The 21,099-nt window shown below is 43.1% G+C and overlaps 1 protein-coding gene across 2 annotated transcripts in view; it reads right to left on the reverse strand.

The window, feature by feature from the left end:
• Nucleotides 1-21,099, reverse strand: part of LOC120931820 (glutamine-rich protein 1-like) — a 75,954-nt gene that overhangs the window by 21,161 nt on the left and 33,694 nt on the right. For both annotated transcript variants that reach the window (XM_040343673.1, XM_040343672.1), the window contains exons 3-4: nt 16,686-17,698; nt 6,208-6,376 (exon numbers count right to left, since the gene is read on the reverse strand). In XM_040343673.1, the coding sequence (XP_040199607.1) occupies nt 6,208-6,376; nt 16,686-17,690 (1,174 nt within the window). In that variant the 5' untranslated portion in view covers nt 17,691-17,698. The remainder of the gene's footprint in view (nt 1-6,207; nt 6,377-16,685; nt 17,699-21,099) is intronic.

Genomic DNA, 21,099 nt, shown 5'->3' on the forward strand with positions numbered 1-21,099 from the left:
CTGAAGGTACTCTCTATAACCCACATAGTAATTACTATGCTTCTCTGTGTCCCGTGATGTACGATAAAGAAATATGACTCAACCCTGCCTGTCAGCAAATACCAGTAAGACCCATTTCTTATGTTTTAATAAACAAACAGAGGTATATGTTGCATACATTTGCTAATAAAGGTGTAAGTAAGCCTTACACAACTCTCAAGGTGCTTTTGCAAATATGGTTCTACAGCCATGGCCAAAAGGTTTTGAGAATGACACAAAAATTCATTTTTTACAAAAAGTCTGTCCAGTAAGCGCCAGGACTGTCTCCTACAGTTGATTCAGCTGGATTGGGCACCACCAGTGCAGAGCTTGTTCAGGAATGGCAGGTGCGAGTTCATCTGCATGCACTCTGAGGAGAAGACATTTGGAGGATGGCCTGGTGTCAAGACGGGGCAGCAAAGAAGCCACTTTTCTCCAGGAAAAACATTAGCGACAGACTGATATTCTGCAAAAGGTACAGGGATTGGACTGCTGAGGACTAAGGTAAAGTCATTTTATCTGATGAATCCCCTTTCCCATTGTTTGGGGCATCTGGAAAAAATCTTGTCTGGAGAAGAAAAGGTGAACGCTACCATCAGTCCTGTGTCATGCCAACAGTAAAGCATCCTGAGACCATTCATGTGTGGGGTTGCTTCTTAGCTAAGGGAGTGAGCTCTCTTACAATTTTGCCCAAGAACACAGTCATGAATAAAGAATGGTACAAAAACATCCTCTAAGACAGTGGTTCTCAACCTGGGGGTCGGGACCCCCTCTGGGTTCGAATGATGATTTGCCAGGGGTCACCAAATCCTTGGCTGTTCCTGAAGCCCGCACCTCTCTCCCAGCCTTTTTGCGGTCGCAAAGCAGGGTTGTCCCTGGAGCCCGCGGCCACCCACTCAGCCTCTTTGCAGCCGCCCATTCAGTTTGCGGCATGGCTGGGGGGCAGAGACTAGAGGTCAGCTGATTGGTGAGGAATGTGAAGTGGGAGGGGCTGGAGGAGACCCTATCTCCTTATTTTGGTAGAGGTGTCACTGCTACGAGACACCACAAAGTCAGAGACACAGTGAGTAACACTACCTGTGATTATAGTTCCCATCAAAAGTGCCCACTACAGTTCTCAGATCAGCAGATGACATTGATCAAGAGCTGATCAGAACTCTCCGTAGCATTGCCACTCATCCCAACTCCCTGCAAGCACTGCCAATCATTCCATTCTCCCTCACCAAGGAAGAAGAGAAGGCATAAAAATAGAGAATACATGGAAGGGAGAAGAATAGAGGGGGAGGAAGAAAAAGGAAGAGAAAGAACAAGAACGATAGCTTGAGAGAGGGATGGGGGAAAAAAAGAAAAGAAATTAGGATAGAGAGAGATAAAAGGAAAAGAAAGAACAAATACAAAAGAGTGGTACATCCTAAAATGTACCATACAGGGTTTTATTACTGTACGAATGGAGGGGACTCGGGGAGCGCTAAATGTCTGGGTTAGGGGCGCAAATCACTTGCCTTGGGTATAATAATTTTACTGTTAGGGGTCCCCACAACTTTGGAAATTTTATCAAGGGGTCACGGCACTTGAAAGGTTAAGAACCACTGCTCTAAGAGCAACTTTTCCCAACCTTCCAAGAACAGTTTAGTGAGGAACAATGCCTTTTCCAGCATGATAGCCACTTTTGCCTTCTGGCAAGGTGCTCCAAGTGCCTTGGGGAACAAAATATTGACATTTTGGAACCGTGGCAAAGGCCATGGACCAACTCCCCAGACCTTCTGGTCAATCTTCAAGAGGCAGGTGAACAAAAAAAAAAACCCGCAAATTTGACAAACACCAAGCAAAGAGTATGCAAGAATGGGCTGCCATCAGTCAGGATGTGGCCCAGAAGTTGATTGACAGCATGCCAGGGCAAATTTTAGGTGTCTTAAAAAAAAAGGAAGGGTCAAAACTGCAACTATTGACTCTTTGCATAAACTTAATTTGTCAATAAAACACTGAGGGAATTTTGCAGGCGCTATAGCATTAAAAATAGCGCCTGCAATACGCCCTCAAACAGCTGCTCCATTGTCTCCAGTGTGAAAGCCCGTAAAAAAAGTCCTGCTAGCCGCATCTTTGGAGCAGTGTGTTTACCGCTCCTCCCCATTGAAATCAATGGGACAGCACGGCTATACCGTCCACAATGCGCTGCTTTAACCCTTTCTCGGCCGCTGGCGGGGGTTAAAAGTGCCCCGCTAGCATCCGAAATGCGCTGCAAATCCGCCCATAGCGTCAGCGGTAGTGAATAGTGGCAATAGTGAAAGGGGTCTTAAACTATTTGACACTTATGAAATGCTTGCAATTATACTTCAGTATACCATAGTAACATCTGACAAAAAGATCTAAAAACACTGAAGCAGCAGACTTTGTGAAAATTCATATTTGTGTTATTCTCAAAACTTTTGGCGACGTTTGTACTCTGATCTATGAAAATGCCAGCAATACGTAGAAAAAGGAATAGAGAGCAGAATATACAGCAATAAGTAATTTGAGTGCACGCTTAGCTTCTCAGAGACACATGCTGGCTATACCCCCAGTTCTTTCCATATGGGTTTCTTAGACAAATAAGGCAACATGAGCCAGACTAGTGCAGAACCATTTATGGACTTCGGTGTGTATACCAATATGTTTAAATTAAAGATCAACACAAATCATTTTAGGGCTCATTCACACTGCCTGCACTCTAAAAGTTCAGTTTTAGCATGCGAGCAGCTGTCAGTCTTGTGCTGCGGTGAGGGGGCAGCATGATGCATGTTTTAGCACATTGCATGATTATTATTTTTTTTTAAAACATTCTTTGAAGTGTCACTGTGGTACAGTGGCACATCACGCCTTCCAGTGCATGAGGTAAAATGTTATGCTTGCAAGTTCACTTCATCACATCTCCCAGCAGCTGATTACCTAAGGATTTAAAATGATTCCATAATATAAAAAACTTTGTGGTGGTTATTTAACCACTTAAAGCGGGAGTTCACCCATTTTTAAAAAAAAAAAAAATCTCCCCTTAGCTTCCTGCTCGTTCGGTCTAGGGGAATCGGCTATTTATATTAAAATATGTGCAGTACTTACCCGTTTTCGAGCTGCATCTTCTTCCGTCGCTTCCGGGTATGGGTCTTCGGGAGCGGGCGTTCCTTCTTGATTGACAGTCTTCCGAGAGGCTTCCGACGGTCGCATCCATCGCGTCACTCGTAGCCGAAAGAAGCCGAACGTCGGTGCGGCTCTATACTGCGCCTGCGCACCGACGTTCGGCTTCTTTCGGAAAATCGTGACGCGATGGATGCGACCGTCGGAAGCCTCTCGGAAGCCTGTCAATCAAGAAGGAACGCCCATTCCCGAAGCCCATACCCGGAAGCGACGGAGAGGATGCGTCTCGTAAACGGGTAAGTACTGCACATATTTTAAAATAAATAGCCGATTCCCCTAGTAATAACGAGCAGGAATCTAAGGGGGAAAAGTGCCCTCTAAGGGTGAACCCCCGCTTTAAGGGCCAAGCCTGTTTTTCAGATTTGGCATTTTCAAGATTAAAACATTTTTTTTTGCTGGAAAATTACTTAAAACCCCCAAACATTATATATATATTTTTTCTAACACCCTAGGGAATAAAATGGCGGTCATTGCAATACTTTTTGTCACACCGTATTTGTGCAGCGGTCTTACAAGTGCACTTTTTACAAGAGTACAGTTGGCCAATTTTTTTTTATATATTGTAAAAGATAATGTTACGCCGAGTAAAATGATACCCAACATGTCATGCTTCAAAATTGCGGCCGCTCGTGGAACGGCGGCAAACTTTTACCCTTAAAAATCTCCATGGGCAACGTTTAAAAAATTCTATAGGTTGCATCTTTTGAGCTACAGAGAAGGTCTAAGGCTAGAATTATTGCTCTCGCTCCAACGATCGCAGTGATAGCTCACTTGTGTGGTTTGAACACCGTTTTCGTATGCAGGCGCTAGTGACGTATGCGTTCACTTCTGCGCGTGAGCTTGTTGGGACGGGGCGCTTTAAAAAAAATAAATCGTATTTATTTTATAAATTTTTACAGAAAAAAATAAATAAAAATGGATCACTTTTATTCCAATTACAAGGAATGTAAACATCCCTTGTAATAGAAAAAAGCATGACAGGTCCTCTTAAATATGAGATCTGGGCTCAGATCTCATATTAAAGCGGTTCTCCACCCTAAAGTGGAGTCCCGCTGATCGGAACCCTCCCCCCCTCCGGTGTCACATTTGACACCTTTCAGGGGGGAGGGGGGTGCAGATACCTGTCTAAAGACAGGTATTTGCACCCACTTCCGGCCCGGCATTCACGGGCAAAAGACGGACATTCCGTCACATCCGGTCGCCCCCCCGTTGTGTGCTGGGAACACTCGGCTCCCAGCACACAGCGGGAGCCAATCGGCGGGCGCGGCGCGACTCGCGCATGCGCCGTAGGGAACCGGGCAGTGAAGCCGCAGCGCTTCACTTCCTGGTTCCCTCAGCGTGGATGGCGGGGGGAGCAGCAGAGAGACGAGCGATCGCTCATCCTCTGCTGCGATCGGCACTGGACTCCAGGACAGGTAAGTGTCCTAATATTGAAAGTCAGCAGCTGCAGTATTTGTAGCTGCTGGCTTTTAATATTGTTTTCCCATGGCACATCCGCTTTAAGACTAAAATGCAAAAAATAAAATTAAACATTATTTGTCATTTGAAAAAAAGACAAGAAAATATTGCTTTAAAGCGGTGGTTCACCCACACTAACAACATTTTAGCATTAAATTAGGCATAGTAGCGCGAGCTACAGTATGCCTGTATTGATTTTTTTAGCCCCGTACTCACTGTGCAATCCTATATAGAAGATTCCAACTCCCCGCGGGGAATGGGCGTTCCTATCAAGAGGGAGGATGATTGACGGCCGGCTATGGCACGTCACGCTCCCCGAAGATAGCCGGAACAGGTCTCGGCTCTTCACGGCGCCTGCGCACAGACTATGCGCAGGCGCCGTGAAGCGCCAAGTCCTATTTCGGCTATTTCCGGAGAAGCGTGACGTGCCAGAGCCGGCCATCAATCAACCTCCCTCTTGATAGGAACGCCCATTCCCCGCGGGGAGTCGGAATCTTCTATATAGGATTGCACAGTGAGTACGGGGCTAAAAAAAATCAATACAGGCATACTGTAGCTCGCGCTACTATGCCTAATTTAATGCTATAAAAAAAAAAAAAAAAAAGTTTCATTAGGGTGAACCACCGCTTTAAGAAGCATGGGCGGAAGTAATGTTTTGACATCACTTTCGCCCTGCTATGCTATGGGGACGGGTGGGGGCCATCTTGCCCTCACTCGTATTCCAGCCGAGCAGGGGAGAGGACCCGATCGCCTCCGCCGCTGCCGACGGCTCGGGTAAGCGGCGGGAGGGGCCCCTCTCCCGCCGCCAATAACGATGATCTTGCAGCGAATCCGCCGTGGAGACCACAGTTATCGTTGACAGGACCGCTCACTGAAGAGATGGATATCTCGGTTGTGGCAGCAGCTGCTGCCGTTACCGAGATATCCATCTTTAAAAAAAATGATGTATATATACAGTGAACGGTCCCTTAAGTGGTTAAATTGTCAAATGTCAATTGGAGAAGAAAGAAGAAAGAAGTGGTTATTTTGTTTCTGGAGCCTCCAAAGCATTGCACCAACAAGCATTGCACCAACAATCAGCAGATCACTGGTACAATGCAGGCCACCTGCAGATCCGTCAGGGTACCTGCGTGCCTGTACAGACAAGCAAAGAATGAACCACCACAGTGCAGAACCCAGAGCCCTGCACGTTCTTTTAAACTGTTACAGCTAGAATGGGGGGGGGGTGTAGCATGTCATGAAAGGTGAACTTATCCTTCAAGCCAAGACATACAATGAAGGTTGGAAACGCACACAATTTCAAAATGTGACACATTGTTTTTGAGACTGAGGAGAGGGGGAGCTTTTCCAATATGGAAGCGACTGCTCTGGGCTTCAACAAAATGGTGGCCTCCAACAAGGTGGAGGAATCAGGAGCAAGCTGGGCATTTCATATAATCACAGGCTAGGTTGAATATTACATATTTCACATATGATTTATAGTATGATACGTCCTCTAGACTGAAAAGCAGGATACTTTATGTTCTTTAGACAAACAATGCATTTTATAAGCAAAAGGCATACTTCCAAACCACAATCTGTTTTCAGCTTCTTTCAATGTTTCTTCATTTTTGATCTGTGCCCAATTCTTCCATAGTAAAGCTCCTTCTTCTGGTTTAAGGGTACAAGGAAAATCAGCATTACTTTGTAATCGGAGGTGTGGCTCAGATGTGGAACACTGCAGCCCTTGAGACTATGTGGGTAAAAAATAAAGCAAGCACATTTTAGTATTTGTAATTCAAAAGGAGAAAAAATATTCACATAAAGAATGCTAATTTTTTACAGCAGTTTAAAAGGTTAAATAATTTCCCCCCCTTGAGGAAAAAGTGAGAAACAACGGTTACCCCTTCTTGTTAAATGGTAGAGGCACTGCTCTAGGATGGCTGTCATTTGGCTATTTTGTCAGGGCCCATTCGCACTGCCTGCACACTACATGCTCTGTTTTAGCGTGTGGGCAGCCGTCAATTAAGAGCCCTTTCACATTGTGCCGCCCATAGCGTCGGCAGTAAAATGCCGCTATTTTTTACACTAACGCTATGGGCGGATTTCGGGCATGAGCGGGGTGCATTTACACCCCCAGCAGCCGAGAAAGGGTTAAAACCACCCGCAATGCGCTGCTAAAGCAGCGCATTGCAGGCGGCATAGCCGCGGTGTCCCATTGATTTAAATGGGCAGCAGCGGAGTAGGAGTGGTAAACACACCACTCCTTCTCCGCTCCAAAGATGTGGCTATCAGGACTTTTTTTAACCGACCTGCTAGTGCACCGCTCCAGTGTGAAAGCCCGAGGGGCTTTCACACTGGAGTGAATGGGGACAGATTTTTAAGGGTGCATTGCAGGCGCTATTTTTAACGCTATAGCGCCTGAAATATGCTCCAGTGTGAAGGGGGTCTTAGGGCTGCAATGCAACATGTCTGCATTTTACCACAACTCGCTACACAGCACCTCCAGCGTTCCAGTGTGGAAAAATACCAGCCACCACACCATGTGGTTTATTTGACTGGAGAGTGCAAAATCTGGTGCATCTCTGCAGAGAAAGCCTTATGCCCCGTACACATGATCAGAATTTCCGCCGGGATAAACTCAGACAGATTTTTCTGACCGAATTCTGTTCAAGCGGTCTTGCATACACACTGTCACACCAAATTCCGACCATCCAAAACACAGTGTCGTACAACACAACGACGAGCCGAGAAAAATTAAGTTCAATGCTTCCAAGCATGCATCGACTAGATTATGAGCATGCGTGGTTTTTTCTCTGTCGCAGTTCCATACAGACTAACAGAATTTCCAGGATTTTTTTTTCATCAGAAAATAACAGAACATGTTTTCTTTCCAAGTCTGTCGAAATTTCCGATGGAAAAAACTCAGATGGGGCACACACACGGTCGGAATATCCGATGAAAAAATTCCGTCTGAGTTTTTCCATCGGAAATTCCGATCGTGTGTACAAGGCATTCGCCTGGGTTGCCTGGCACCGATGCAAATTTACAGTGGGTTTGACGCGTTTAGGAACACAGATTCACAGGTAAAAAGCATAGTATTCCATGGCTTGGGTTCACATCTATGCATTGCGAATTTGGTGTGAGGGAAAAAAAAAAAAAAAAAGGGTCCCGTGTGTTGACTGCGGGTGTGATGCAAATTCCTATGGTGCAGTGCAAATTTTATCTTCATAGGCTTCAATTTTATCTTCATAGGCTTCAACCTGCGAATTGTTCACCATCTGCCTTCTGAAATTCACACTAAAATTGCAGTAAATTTGCAGGGAAAAAATAAATAAAAATAAATAAATCGCACCTGTCCACCTCAAAACGCACAGCAAATACACACCTCACACAGGACAAAAAAATGATCAAAATGGCAGTACACAGCATCGCAGTAGTGTGAACCTAGGCTCTATGAACAAACCGAAGCCTACCATGCACAGCTGCGCCAGATTTTGTACTCTCCAGTTTTGGTAAATCAACCCGTGTGTGTGAACGAACCCTTAGGCCCCATACTCACGAGCAAACATGTCTGCTGAAACTGGCCCGCAGGCCAGTTTCAGCAGACATGTTTGGTCGTGTGTGGGCGCGAGCGGGCCGAATTCCAGCAAACATTTGCCCGCCGGGCCTTTTCCCAGCAGACAAATATTCCTGGACTTGTTTTAAAACAGCCCGCTGGAATTCTGCCCGCTCGGACATGTACGGTCGTCAGTACAGACCTACCGTACATGTCCAGGCGCCCGCCGTCCCTCGCATGCGTCGAATGACTTCGACGCATGCGTGGAAGCATTTTAAAGGCGGGCCGCCCACGTCGCCGCGTCATTGTCGCGGCGACACCGCGTCATCGACGCGGCGACACCGCGGACACGCCCCGCGTATTGTTTACGCGCGGACTTCTGTACGATGGTGTGTACAACCATCGTACAGAAGCCCTCTGGCAGACATGTATGGTGAAAACGGTCCGACGGACCGCTTTCACCATACATGTTTGGTCGTGAGTACCCGGCCTTACAGTAACAAAGTCAATTTATTCTTCTTAAGCTAATCTTGCTGGTACTTTGTGAGTCATTTCCAACAAACTTTTCCCAAACATCTCAGGAGTGCCAAGAAAATTACAGATGGTACAGGGATTACAAATTTTATTGTTTAACCCTTTTTTGATCAGGTCTTTGAAACCTAGGTGCCCAGATAAAATTTTTCAACATCAATGTGTATTCCTTAAAAGGGAAACTCCACTTTTGTTAAGGGGAAAAAAAATTCCTTTGGGTGATCAATGTACATTTCAAACATTTTAACAAAGGTTTTTTAGAGATTCCTACCCATTTCTGCTCTGAAGAAACAGCTGTATGTTTGACCAAGAATTTTGGATACTGAATAGGAGTGACGCATTTTAAATCAGCTGGCACACTTGGAGTGCGCTGATAAGAGGAGCTGTTGTGTGCCATCCCCTTAGAAGTAATTAACCCTTAGGGCAGTGGTTCTCAACCTGTGGGTCGGGACCCCCTTGGAGGTCGAATGAGGATTTGCCAGGGGTCACCAAATCCTAGGCTGTTCCTGAAGCCCGCACTACTTCCAATCTTTTTGCGGCCACCTAGCAGGGCTGTTCCTGGAGCCGCCGCAGTTCACGGCATGGCTGGGGACAGAGTCTAGAGGTCAGCTGACTGGTGAGGACTGATGTGGGAGGGGCTAGAGGAGACCTTATCTCCTGATTTCAGCATAGGTGTCACTGCTGCGAGACACCACAAAGTTGGAGACACAGTGAGTAACACTACCTGTGATTATAGTTGCCATTAAATATCCCCACTACAGTTCTCAGATCAGCAGATGACCTTGATCACGAGCACTTAAGTTGGCTGATCAGAACCACCCCGCCCCCAGCACTGCGACTGACCCCACCCCCACCAGGACTGTCACTCATCTCAACTCCCCCCACCAAGGAGTAAGAGAAAAAATTTAAATAGAGAATACGTGGAAGAGAGACAAAAAGAAGGGGAGGAACAAAGAAAAATGGGGAGAAAGAATAAGAGAAAGAACAAGACGGCTAGAGAGAGGGATGGGGGAAAACAAGAAATTAGGATAAAAAGAGATAAAAGCGAAAGAAAGGAGAACAAAGAGAAAAGAGTGGTACATTCCAAAATGTACCATAAGGGTTTTTAATACTATACGAGTGGAAGGGACTCAGGGAGTGCTAAATGTCTGTGGGTTAGGGACGCAAATTACTTGTCTTGCCTTGGGTGCTGACACCCCACGCTACGAAAATAATTTTACTGTTAGGAGTCCCCACAACTTGGGAAATTTTATCAAGGGGTCACGGCACAAAAAAGGTTGAGAACCACTGCCTTAGGGAAAAAATGAAATTTTTGTTGCAGAGGTTGCCTGAAACCTGACTTGTACCCAAGTGCAGACTTCTTCACACAAACAAGAAATGGCATTCCTGGGAGGGTTCTGTAAACCAGCTTGTAAATGGAAAATGCCCTCAGGAGCCACACTGCATTGACTTTATAGAAAATTACAGAGGCTGCAGTTTGAAAAGGAAAGTACAGTTTTTACATTAAAATTACAATACAACTTTTTTAGCAATTGTATATGCTATATATTTTTTTAACTTGGTATACCCTTTAATTTGACAATACTTCTGGGACCAAAATACATAATGCAAATAAAGCCTTTTCTTTTGGCCCTTATTATGATAAATAGACAAAGGTTCACAAATGCATTTTAGTCTGCTTTACAAAAAGTTCAGCTGTCGGCAACAGTGATGTCTTGGAATATATATTATTGTTTTTGTTTTTAGCACATGAAACAATGTGTGAGCAGCTATTCTGAATGCAGAAAAACTAAAACAGACATTTACTTAGTTAACTCAATATTCAAGTTTGTATGGTGGCATTATTTACCATTTACAATATATGTATAATTCTTTTTACACACACACACAATTTTTTAGTTTATTAAGACAAGGAACTATATAAATTTAATATGCAGGGAAAAATAGTAAACCATTCAAGAGAAAAATAAAAAAAAGTGTGGACCTCCAACGAATAAGGTAGTTTGAAAGGTATGGGGTTACCATCATCCTTGCAATAGCGATTATAGAAAACTGGGAACAATGGACTCTCAGTACCCCAAAAAAATAAACATTTTTATTACTATGCTATTGTAAATGTTTGCGTAGCGAGATATTTCATTCTCCCTTTTCTATAATCATCCAAGAGTTAAAAAATAAAAAAAAAGGAAAATAGCAAGACATGTTATTTTTTGTCTAAAGCTAGGTTTACATCTGCACGGGCACAGCAGCCCATTCTTAATGAGCTGCTGCACCTGCAGGAAACCCTTAACAAATATAGGAGTCATGGAACTGCATTGTGCAGCGGCACAATACAATATCACACAACTGAAAATTTCTCTGCATTTTTTTTCCTTTGGGTCGGTGGCGGCGTTCATCGTGATTGGAGATGGATTTACTTTGCTTTTGTTATTTTGCATGCTTATAGGGGGTCTGGTACATCATCTTAATTTTTTTTTATTTTGGCAATGAGGTTCCCCTTAAAATCCATGCCAGACCCGATGGGCCTGGTATGGATTGGGGGAACCCCTACGCGGTTTTCCTTCTCAAGTAATTGCTGGCAAAACTTGTTTACACTCAGTTGTCAGCAGGGTTACGATGAGCCATCTGTTAAGAATGCAGTGGCCGACTTGCCAGCCCCCTCCTCAACAACCAGCTATTCACTGGTTGTTTAGGACGCAGACAGCCGCTCCGATAAAAATAAAACAAAAAACGCTGGAAACCAGCCATTAGGGTTTTAGGGGAGTTCAGCAGTTTTTTTTTGTGTTCCTTTGCTGTGCCTCCAAATTTTTCTGAAGAGCTACATTAGCCAGACATTGCTCATATTTCCTTCAGCCCAGGTTCACACTGGGTATGATTTGCTTTGATTTGAGATGCGATTTCACATGTGAAATCGCATTTCAAATCGGCGGCATTTGCCAGCAATGACACTGTCCTAATCGGTGCGACGCCGCATTTGCGGTGCTGCACCGATTTCAAAAAGGAGTTCCTGTACTACTTTTTCCGATTTTGGCCCGCGATTTACATTGACATCTGTGCAGAAACCTGCACAGAGGTCTCTATAATCGCGGCCGAAATTGGGACTGCCAGCGGGAGTGAAATCGTGCGAGTTTAGCTGAACTTGCACGGCTTCACTCCCGCAGCCCAGTGTGAACCAGGGTTCATTGATCAATCACCAGGAGGGTCTTGCCATGTCATGTCATGTTTTTTTTTTTTAAAGCTTGCCCAGCACACCTGTCCTAGTACCAGCTGTAATATTTGGTAGGGGATCAGCGAGATCGTAGGACATAGGCTTCTTGAAAAAAATATTCCTATTTTTTCCCCCATTCAAAAGGCTTTTATGCAGCAAATAACCACTTAAGGACCGCCTCCTGCAGATATACGGCTGGGCACAAGCACGTACCTGTACGTCCTCTTTAATTGCCCAGCCATGGGTCGCGGCCGCGGGACCCGATCGCCGCTGGAGTCCCGCGATTGGTCCCCAGAGCTGAAGAACGGGGCGAGCTGTGTGTAAACACAGCTTCCCCGTTCTTCACTGTGGCTCTGTCATCGATCGTGTGATCCCTGTTATAGGGAAACACGATCAATGACGTCACACATCCAGCCTCGCCCCCCTACAGTTAGAAACACAGATGAGGTCACACTTAACCCATTCAGCGCCCCCTAGTGGTTAACTCCCAAACTGCAATTGTCATTTTCACAATAAACAATGCATTTCTAATGCATTTTTTGCTGTGAAAATGACAATGGTCCCAAAAATGTGTCAAAATTGTCCGATGTGTCCGCCATAATGTCGCAGTCACGGAAAAAAAAAAAAAACGCTGATCGCCGCCATTAGTAAAAAAAAAAAAAAAAAAAATGCAATAAAACTATCCCCTATTTTGTAAACACTATAAATTTTGCGCAAACCAATCGATAAACGCTTATTGCGATTTTTACCAAAAATAGGTAGAATACGTATCGGCCTTTATATATTTTGGGGGGATATTTATTATAGAAAAAAGTAAAAAATATTGCTTATCTTTCAAAATTGTCGCTCTTTTTTTTTTATAGCGCAAAAAATAAAACCCGCAGAGGTTATCAAATACCACCAAAAGAAAGCTCTATTTGTGGGGGGAAAAAGGACGCCAATTTTGTTTGGGAGCCACTTCGCACGACCGCGCAATTGTCAGTTAAAGCGACGCAGTGACGAATCGCAAAAACTGGCCAGGTCCTTTACCTGCCCAAAGGTCCGGGTCTTAAGTGGATAAAGTCCATAATAGGGAAAAGAAGAAAAAATGCTCCATGTTAAAAACACAGCCTCTATAACTTTACAGAAATGTGCTTATTTAAAGTCCGAGACAAAGACCAATTTAAAGTCCGAGACAACAGATTCCATTTCAGAAACACCACAGAGCCCAGCCACAGGCAGAGGTCTCTTCCCAAACTCACACAGATCCAACTACCAGCAGTCCTCCCAGAACTCTTTCTAACTTTAAAGTGGTTATAAACCTAACATGAAATCTAAAAGCACATCCTTCTATACTGTATACTTGTCTCCATCCAAAGTTTTGAGTGTGATTTCTCTTTGCTGCTCTGTTCTTCCGTTATCTGCATGAGTCACTGTTGTCAAAGGAAAGTTCCAGCACACAGCCAGTGATTGACAGTCACAGCTGTGCTTATTCTCTGTGTAGTGCGAAGAGGGAAGCGTGTCCCTTCCCTCCAGGTAAGTTCTTTTCTCCGGAGGTCTGCATTGTGAGAACCAAGATCCCCGCCCCTTGCTTTGTGTTGCTGACAGATTCTGTGTAAATTATGTATATATATATATATATATATATATATATATATATATATATATATATATATATATATATATATGTTATTGAAAATGGTAGAGGACAAATGGCTACAGATACAACGTATGTAGGAGGATTTGTTTCATCTCTGTGTACCATCTAAGGCTTGTCACTTTACTGGGTATATGTGAGGGTTTACAAGCACTTTATTAACCCTCTGCATTAACCTCTGTTGCATCTCTTAAAGGGCTAGCTTACACTTGCTTCAAAACAAAGCTTCGGACATGCTTTGTTAAAGCATTAACAAAGCATGTCCTTACAGTCCTGCTTACACCTTGCGCTTGCTTCGCTTAAAAAATTTATACCCCATGTCGCTTTAGTGGCACTTCAAAGCCTCCATGGAACTCTATAACAAAGCTAGCTTAAAGCACCTGCAGCTTTTGAGAGTCTTTAAACGGGTTGTAAAGGCTATATATTTATTTATTTTAAATAAAAAACATGTTATACCAACCTCCACTGTGCAGCTCGTTTTGCACAGAGTGGCCCAGCTCCTCGTCTTCTGGGGTCCCTCGGTGGCTGTCTCGGCTCCTCACCGCAAGAACTAACCCCCATCATGGGAGTGCTCTCCCATGGGGGTTAGTTCTTGCGGGCGCGCTCCCGTGATACAGTCGGCGGCTATAGCCACTCACTGCATCACTTGGCCCCGCCCGCGGCAAGACGCGTCTTTGGATGCGATTGATAGCAGCGCCAGCCAATGGCTGCGCTGCTGTCTGAACCCATGTTTTAAAGCAAGTGTAAACTAGCCCTAAATGAGCCCAAAAGGGTCCTGCACCTGTTGCACAAAAAAAGGGAATATGTACCTACCACAATTCATACCATTAACAAACCATCCTAATGCAAAATTCATACCATGAACAAACTCTCCTGATGCAAAATACATGCATTTCAATTGTTCAGTTGCGTTACGTGAGCTTTGTCATAACGTTAAACAATTCCACAACACAGATCTTTCATTGACTGCAAAGAATTTCCTAGCAACATAACTAGTAAACTCTGCTATCCTGTAGCGGCTACAAATGACTGCTGCAACATCGCCAGTGCATTAAATTAACTAGAGCATGCATGCAGCCACTGTTGTACAGCAGCCAAATCTGAAAGGCACACCACGTACGATCATTAAAGCAAAGTATGCATGCATGAAGTCTGCGCTGCAATTTGTGAGTCCTGAGCACTACTACCGTGATCCTCCCACATTTATCAACTTGCCGAACATAAACACCAGGAGAACCCCTAAAGTTACAGGTGATGGTAAAATGAAGGTTAAACAGATCCAGAAGATTACTTGGTAAATACAAGAACACATAAAACAGGTTAAAAATGTATATCTCATGTATTCAATGGAATATACAGTATACATTGGGGGGACTTTGCCAAGACTGGAGGAAACAGAATCTGGAGCAGCTCAATGGTGAAATGTAAACGGTGGATTTGTTTATTTTTTTAAATGTTTCTCTCAACTTTGTCTCTGACCCGTTTGGAGAGCTCCTTGGTCTTCATGTTGCTTAATGGTGTTGCAAATTCAGGGGCCTTTCACGATAGGTGTATTGTATTTATACTGACATGTGACACTTTGATTGCATACAAGCGTATCTTATGTAATCAATGGACTTCCAAGGTCAATTGGTTTGACCCCATCTTATTCAGGAGTTTCATAGGAAAAAGGGTGGATACTTATGCATGCTCAAGATTTCCTTTTGCCTTAGTTCTTGTTTATGTCACACTAAAAACTATTTTGCACCCTCAAAGTAGTAGTAGTAGTAATGTTCTGCAAATCACTTCAATTTAATTCTGGGTACAAAACAGGAAAACAAAGAGGGTAAATACTTTAAGGCAGGCATGTCCAAAGTCCGGCCCGCGAGCCAATCGTGGCCCGAGTTCCTGTTTTGAACGACCTGCCTGGTTCTCTGGACATATATATTCTTTGTGGCCCCAAACGATCTCCCAACGTCGTGGCCACAAAAGATGTACATGCTGGCTGCCTTGGAGGGGACAGGGAGGAGGCGGGACGAGTGGCGTACACACAGGAGTATTTCCCGTTTACACGGCAGCCTCTAATAGGAAGTCCCGTCTCCAGCGCTGCCACTGGACGACTGTTCTGTCCATCAAAAGAAGGCGGGACTTTATTAAAGAGGCCAAAGAGAAAATGGGAGTTTCTCCTGTATGTTATATATTTTGGCGCTCGTCCCGCCCAATCTCTGTCCCCTCCAAGGCTGCAGATGGATGGGCAGTGGTGGGTGCTGCATTCATGGCACTTGTGAGGCTGCAGATGGGCACTGACCCGTATTTTGCTTCACAGTTCTTCATTTAAAATTTGTGGGGGTTTTTTCCCCTGAAAATTCCCTCTTAAACTGAACGTGCGTGTTATATGCCAATAAATACAATATATCCAAATAACATGCCCGAGCTCATCGCTTTTCTCACACAGCCACAAAGGCAAGAGAATTCTTGTTGGGCAGTGTATTAGTGCTCGGATGAACACACTTAGAACAAATATTTTAATGGTTCAAAGAATGTCAGGCAAAATGGTCGGCTCTCACGCATGTTCACTTCAAATCTGGCCCCGGCTATATATTTTTTCGGTCTCAAAAGCCTTCCCCCCAATGTGGTTTCCCATGATATATAGAATACGGCTCACCTAGAATGCTATGACTTTATTCTACGTGAGTCTTGGCTGTGTAAGACCGCTTATAACAACTGCTGGGTTTAACCCCTTTTTCTGCCACTGACATAAGGTGGCACTAATCCAGTTCCAGCTGGCCAGGTCACTATGCAGTACGTTGGCTGCATTTCCCACATGCTAAAAGTTCATGGTCTATTCAGTGACCATGAACTTCGATCAAAATGTCGGTCTAGAATGGACACCAGACTGAACATTCATAAATACCGACATAGTAAACATAAATGGCCATTCGTGTTTAGTATCTTTTCTTTTGTGAATGTAAAGAGTGCTTTCTGTTCAATGTGCGAGTGGCGCTGGAATATAGGAAAAGATTGAGAACTCAACTTAAAAAGAAACACATTTTTTTTTTGTAACTACATATTTATGATATAAAAAGATTTAGACCAAGCAAAATAAACACATGATCATTTATTTCATCATCCATTTTATGGTTACCAACCTGCACTTGTTGATCCCAGTATTTTGTAGACTGATATACCCGTCCCCCTGTTTGTAAGGGTAATGGAATTTGAATATTCCCGTTCATGTTTAGTATTGACATAGGAAACCCAGATGTGCCAGCATTATGTGTCGTTTTATCAGAGAGGTTCTTTTTTACTTCAAAGGTCTCTTTGCCTTCTTCTAATTTAATGCTGTTTGGATTCATTGGAATTTCTCCCATCTGTACTAATCCACAGTTATCCTGAGGTACAGAATTATTTATTAAAGTTTGAGACTCAGGGCAAGTAGCATGGGCAGAAAATATTGCCCATGACTCCACATTAGGTAACTGTCCAGCAGTCGACGAACTTGCAGGCACTAGTCCATACAACTGACTACTATCTACAGTTAGCAGCTCTTGGCGAAGAGGAATGTAGGCTTGTTGCTGGCTCTGCACAGGCAATGCAAGGACTGCAGGAGCATTTTGTATGGATGTGTGATTAACAGTGTAGCCATCTTCAATCGGAAAATCAAATTTTCTTTTTTTTACTGGTTGAGACAATCCTGATGAACATGACCTCCTATCCTGTGAGGTTGATGAACCAACAATGCTAGCATTTTGTCCATCAGAAACAGGCTGTACATCAACCTGCTGCTGCAAAGTCTTATTTGTCTGGCCTTGCTGAATATCAATATTGTGGCTCTGTCGCAACTGTACATGGTGCATTGGGAGGTGATGCTGATCAAGAGGAATTCCAGGACTTACTGTAGGGTGCTGTAAAGGAGATGCAATGGGCCTAGCAAGCTCCAACAAAGACCCTGCCACGTCTGCACTGTCCATGTAGAAGAAATGGTTCCTTTGTTGATAGACAGAAATCGGAGAGTGTACAAACTGCTGCATTTCCTCGGCTCCCTTTCCATTGAGTGAATCTAATAATTCCTTCATGCGGTGTGGGGGAATGGTCTGTGCTTTCATTCTCAAGTAATCTTCATATGGAATGGAGTTTTCTAAAGAATGGTTCATTGTTGCAGCTATTAGAAAAAAAATTCAATCAGCATACAGAGAACACTGAGCAAATAACCATCACACAAAGCAAAATGTAGCAATAAAAAAAATAAAAAATAAAAAATGAAAAGGCAAAGAGATAAATAAATTATATATATATATATATATATATATATATATATATATATATATATATATATATATATATATATATATATATATATATATATATATATATATATATATATATTACACACACACACACACACACACTTATATTATATTTATACACACACTATATATACACCATATATACTCAAGTATAAGCCGACCCGAATATAAGTCGAGGCACCTAATTTTACCACAAAAACGTAATGACTTGAGTATAAGCCTAGGGTGTCCATATGCATGCCTCACTGTGTCCCTGCCTCACTGTACCCATGACTAGACTTACGTTTAACATGGGAGTATATAGAAGGGGTGCTCGGGCTTTAATAAAAAAATAAAAAAAAAAATAAGACGGTACTCCCTGACCGTAGGTCCCCCAGACAGCAATCTTTGCACACTTGTAGAGGAGAACTGGGGCTACATGTGTGCCAAGGTCCCCAAAGTTACCGGAGAAATTACCATTTAACATGGGAGTCTATGGAAGGGGTGCCGACTTTGAAAAATCAGTGCTCCCCGGCCAACAAACTTTGCAGACTTATAGAGGAAGAGTGGGGCTATATGTGTGCGAAGTTTGGCGTCCAGGGGACCTATGGCCGGCCTGTACTGGGTCCCCAAAGTCCGGGAGATCAGGCGCAAAAAGGTGACTCGAGTATAAGCCGAGGGGGGCATTTTCTTTTTATGCTTTCACATGTCTACATCCGTCAATATTATTATGTTTCTTCATTAAATCTTTTCATAAATACAACCACATCAACAGAAAAAGTGTCATTATACATTACATTCCACCTTGAAAAAGAAAAAACAACAGATAACAAAAAGGAAACAAAAAAACAGTAAAGACAAACTACCCCGTTACCCTGGTTGCAGCGCCCCCCCCCCCCCTCTTAACGGACTTCCAATAATCAGAATATCCTTCTATTAGTGCCCCTCTTCTACTTATTCAACCACTAAGAGTTGACCCCGAGTTCAACCACTCATCCCAAATTCTAAAATATTTCTGGGGTGTTCCTCTATGCTCGTACAATAGTTTCTCATATGGAAGGATTTGATTAACCGCCCCAAGCCATTGTCCCTTCGAAGGAGGCGTATATCGTTTGCCACTTCCTCTTAATCTGAAGCGGAGAGTCCTGTATCTTGGCCTGCATAAAATATGTGTACAACTTGGATACTAATCCCTTTGGGCCCTGAGTTCTCATAATTCCTATCAGGGGGAATCTAGATATATCTATACTTTTACTACAAAATTGGGCACTTAACGCATGTCTTAACTGTAAAAATCTATAAAAAGAATGTATCGACTAGTTTATATTGTGTTTTCAAATAATCAAATGAGCATATATTCCCACTTTGGTATACCTGTTCCAGAGCTACTATTCCTTTTTGCTTCCAAAATATACTATCCTCGAATGTTTATAGTTCTTCAAACAAGGGATTATCCCACATAGATAGCTCAGCAGGGATATCCCTGAGGAGCATGATTTTTTTGACCTCCCGCCATACTGATCGTACCAATGAGAGCATCGGGAGGGGGGCATTTTCAGCACCAAAAAAATGTGCTGAAAAACTTCGCTTATACTCAAGTATTATATATATATATATATATATATATATATATATATATATATATATATATATATATATACACACACATACATATATATACATATATATATATATATATATATATATACACACATATACATATACACATTATATATATATATATATATACACACACACATATATATATATACACACACACACACATACATATACACACACACACACACAGTATTGTTTTGGGTAGTGCAGGGGAAAAAAATGGGCATAAACAGAAAGAAACCTAATCAAATAAAAATGTTTTTCAATTCGAACCCCAGCCTTACCTTCAGTCTTGCACAGTTGTACAGGCTTCTCTACTGGACTATAATTGCAAACCAGAGCCTGCCTAATTTTCTAGCTGGAGAACACACAGCATCATCTAGCTCTTTCCTCCTCAGCCTTACTGTCCTTAACCCCCCCGCCCCTTTCATTTATTGGATTTCAGTCATGGAAGCTTAGCATTAAATGTGGGCATTATTTAGGGCTACATGGGAATGCAGCCTTCTTAGGAACACCCACTCCTCCAGACTGACATCCACCCATCAAGGCATTTTGATATTAGCATTTCTTTGGGAGCAAGCCCACTGCTTGCATCAGGACTGCGGAGTGTGATGAGTACTAATGCATGGTCCCATGAGGTTTTCATGAAGCTACGTACAGTACCCTGCTGACTCCTCCCACCAGCCATGATGCAAAGAGAAATACAAATTTGGTTGAAAATAAAAATAAATAGAAAATTATGCAAATAGAATTGGGAGGTTTTCTTTAAATATTTCAACAGCATGTTGATGAAGGAGAAGCCAAAAGAGCCAGTAAAATAAAGTGTTTTTTTTTTGTTTTTGTTTTTTTACCAAAACTGCATGGTGCAAAATCTGGTGCAGCTCTGTATAGAAATCAATCAGCTTCCAGGTTTTATAGACAAAGCTTATATGAAGTTAGAAGCTGACTGGCTACCATGTATAGCTGCACCACTTTTAGTAAATTTCTCCCAGTGCGTTTCAAAAAGAATGAACCGATTTTAAAACCTTATATCTGCGTAACCACGAACCACCAATGAATGAACCCTGTACTACTTAAACAGGTCTGGCCTAGAATTTCGAATGATGGTCGCTAGATACCACTATGAGCGCCCAAATAGACGCTAACCTCAATCGTTAAGATGGCGTCTATGCAACAGAAGGCCATTCGTGTTTCCCAATTTAGCAAGACTAACGCTGCAGCATGCTTTTTCGACAGCATTTTGGGATTGATCCACCAATTGGAAAGGACATTCTGCGTTGGTACACACAAATTTGAAGAATCGGGTTGTTTATGTAAGGGGTAGAGAGAGTCCAGGGCAACCACGCATTTCAGAGGAAAATGTGCAACGAATTCAAGAGGCATTTCAGCAAAGCCTACACAAGTCCACTTGTCATGCTAGCCAAGAACTTGCGATCCCGCAAACAACTGTTTGGATTGTGTTAAGACGACATTTGCTTCTAGGGCCATACAGACCTGCAACTGGTGCAAGCTTTTTGTGTAAGTGACGGAAGAAAACATTTAGAATTCTGCCATATGTAAGACGACAGTATCTCACAGCGGTTAATTTTTAGTGATGAAGCAATGTTTCATCTAAGGAGTAAAGTTTGCGACACAATGTTCACAAACGGGGACTTGG

The sequence above is a fragment of the Rana temporaria genome, chromosome 3, assembly GCF_905171775.1.
Source record: "Rana temporaria chromosome 3, aRanTem1.1, whole genome shotgun sequence".
Lineage (NCBI taxonomy): Eukaryota > Metazoa > Chordata > Amphibia > Anura > Ranidae > Rana > Rana temporaria.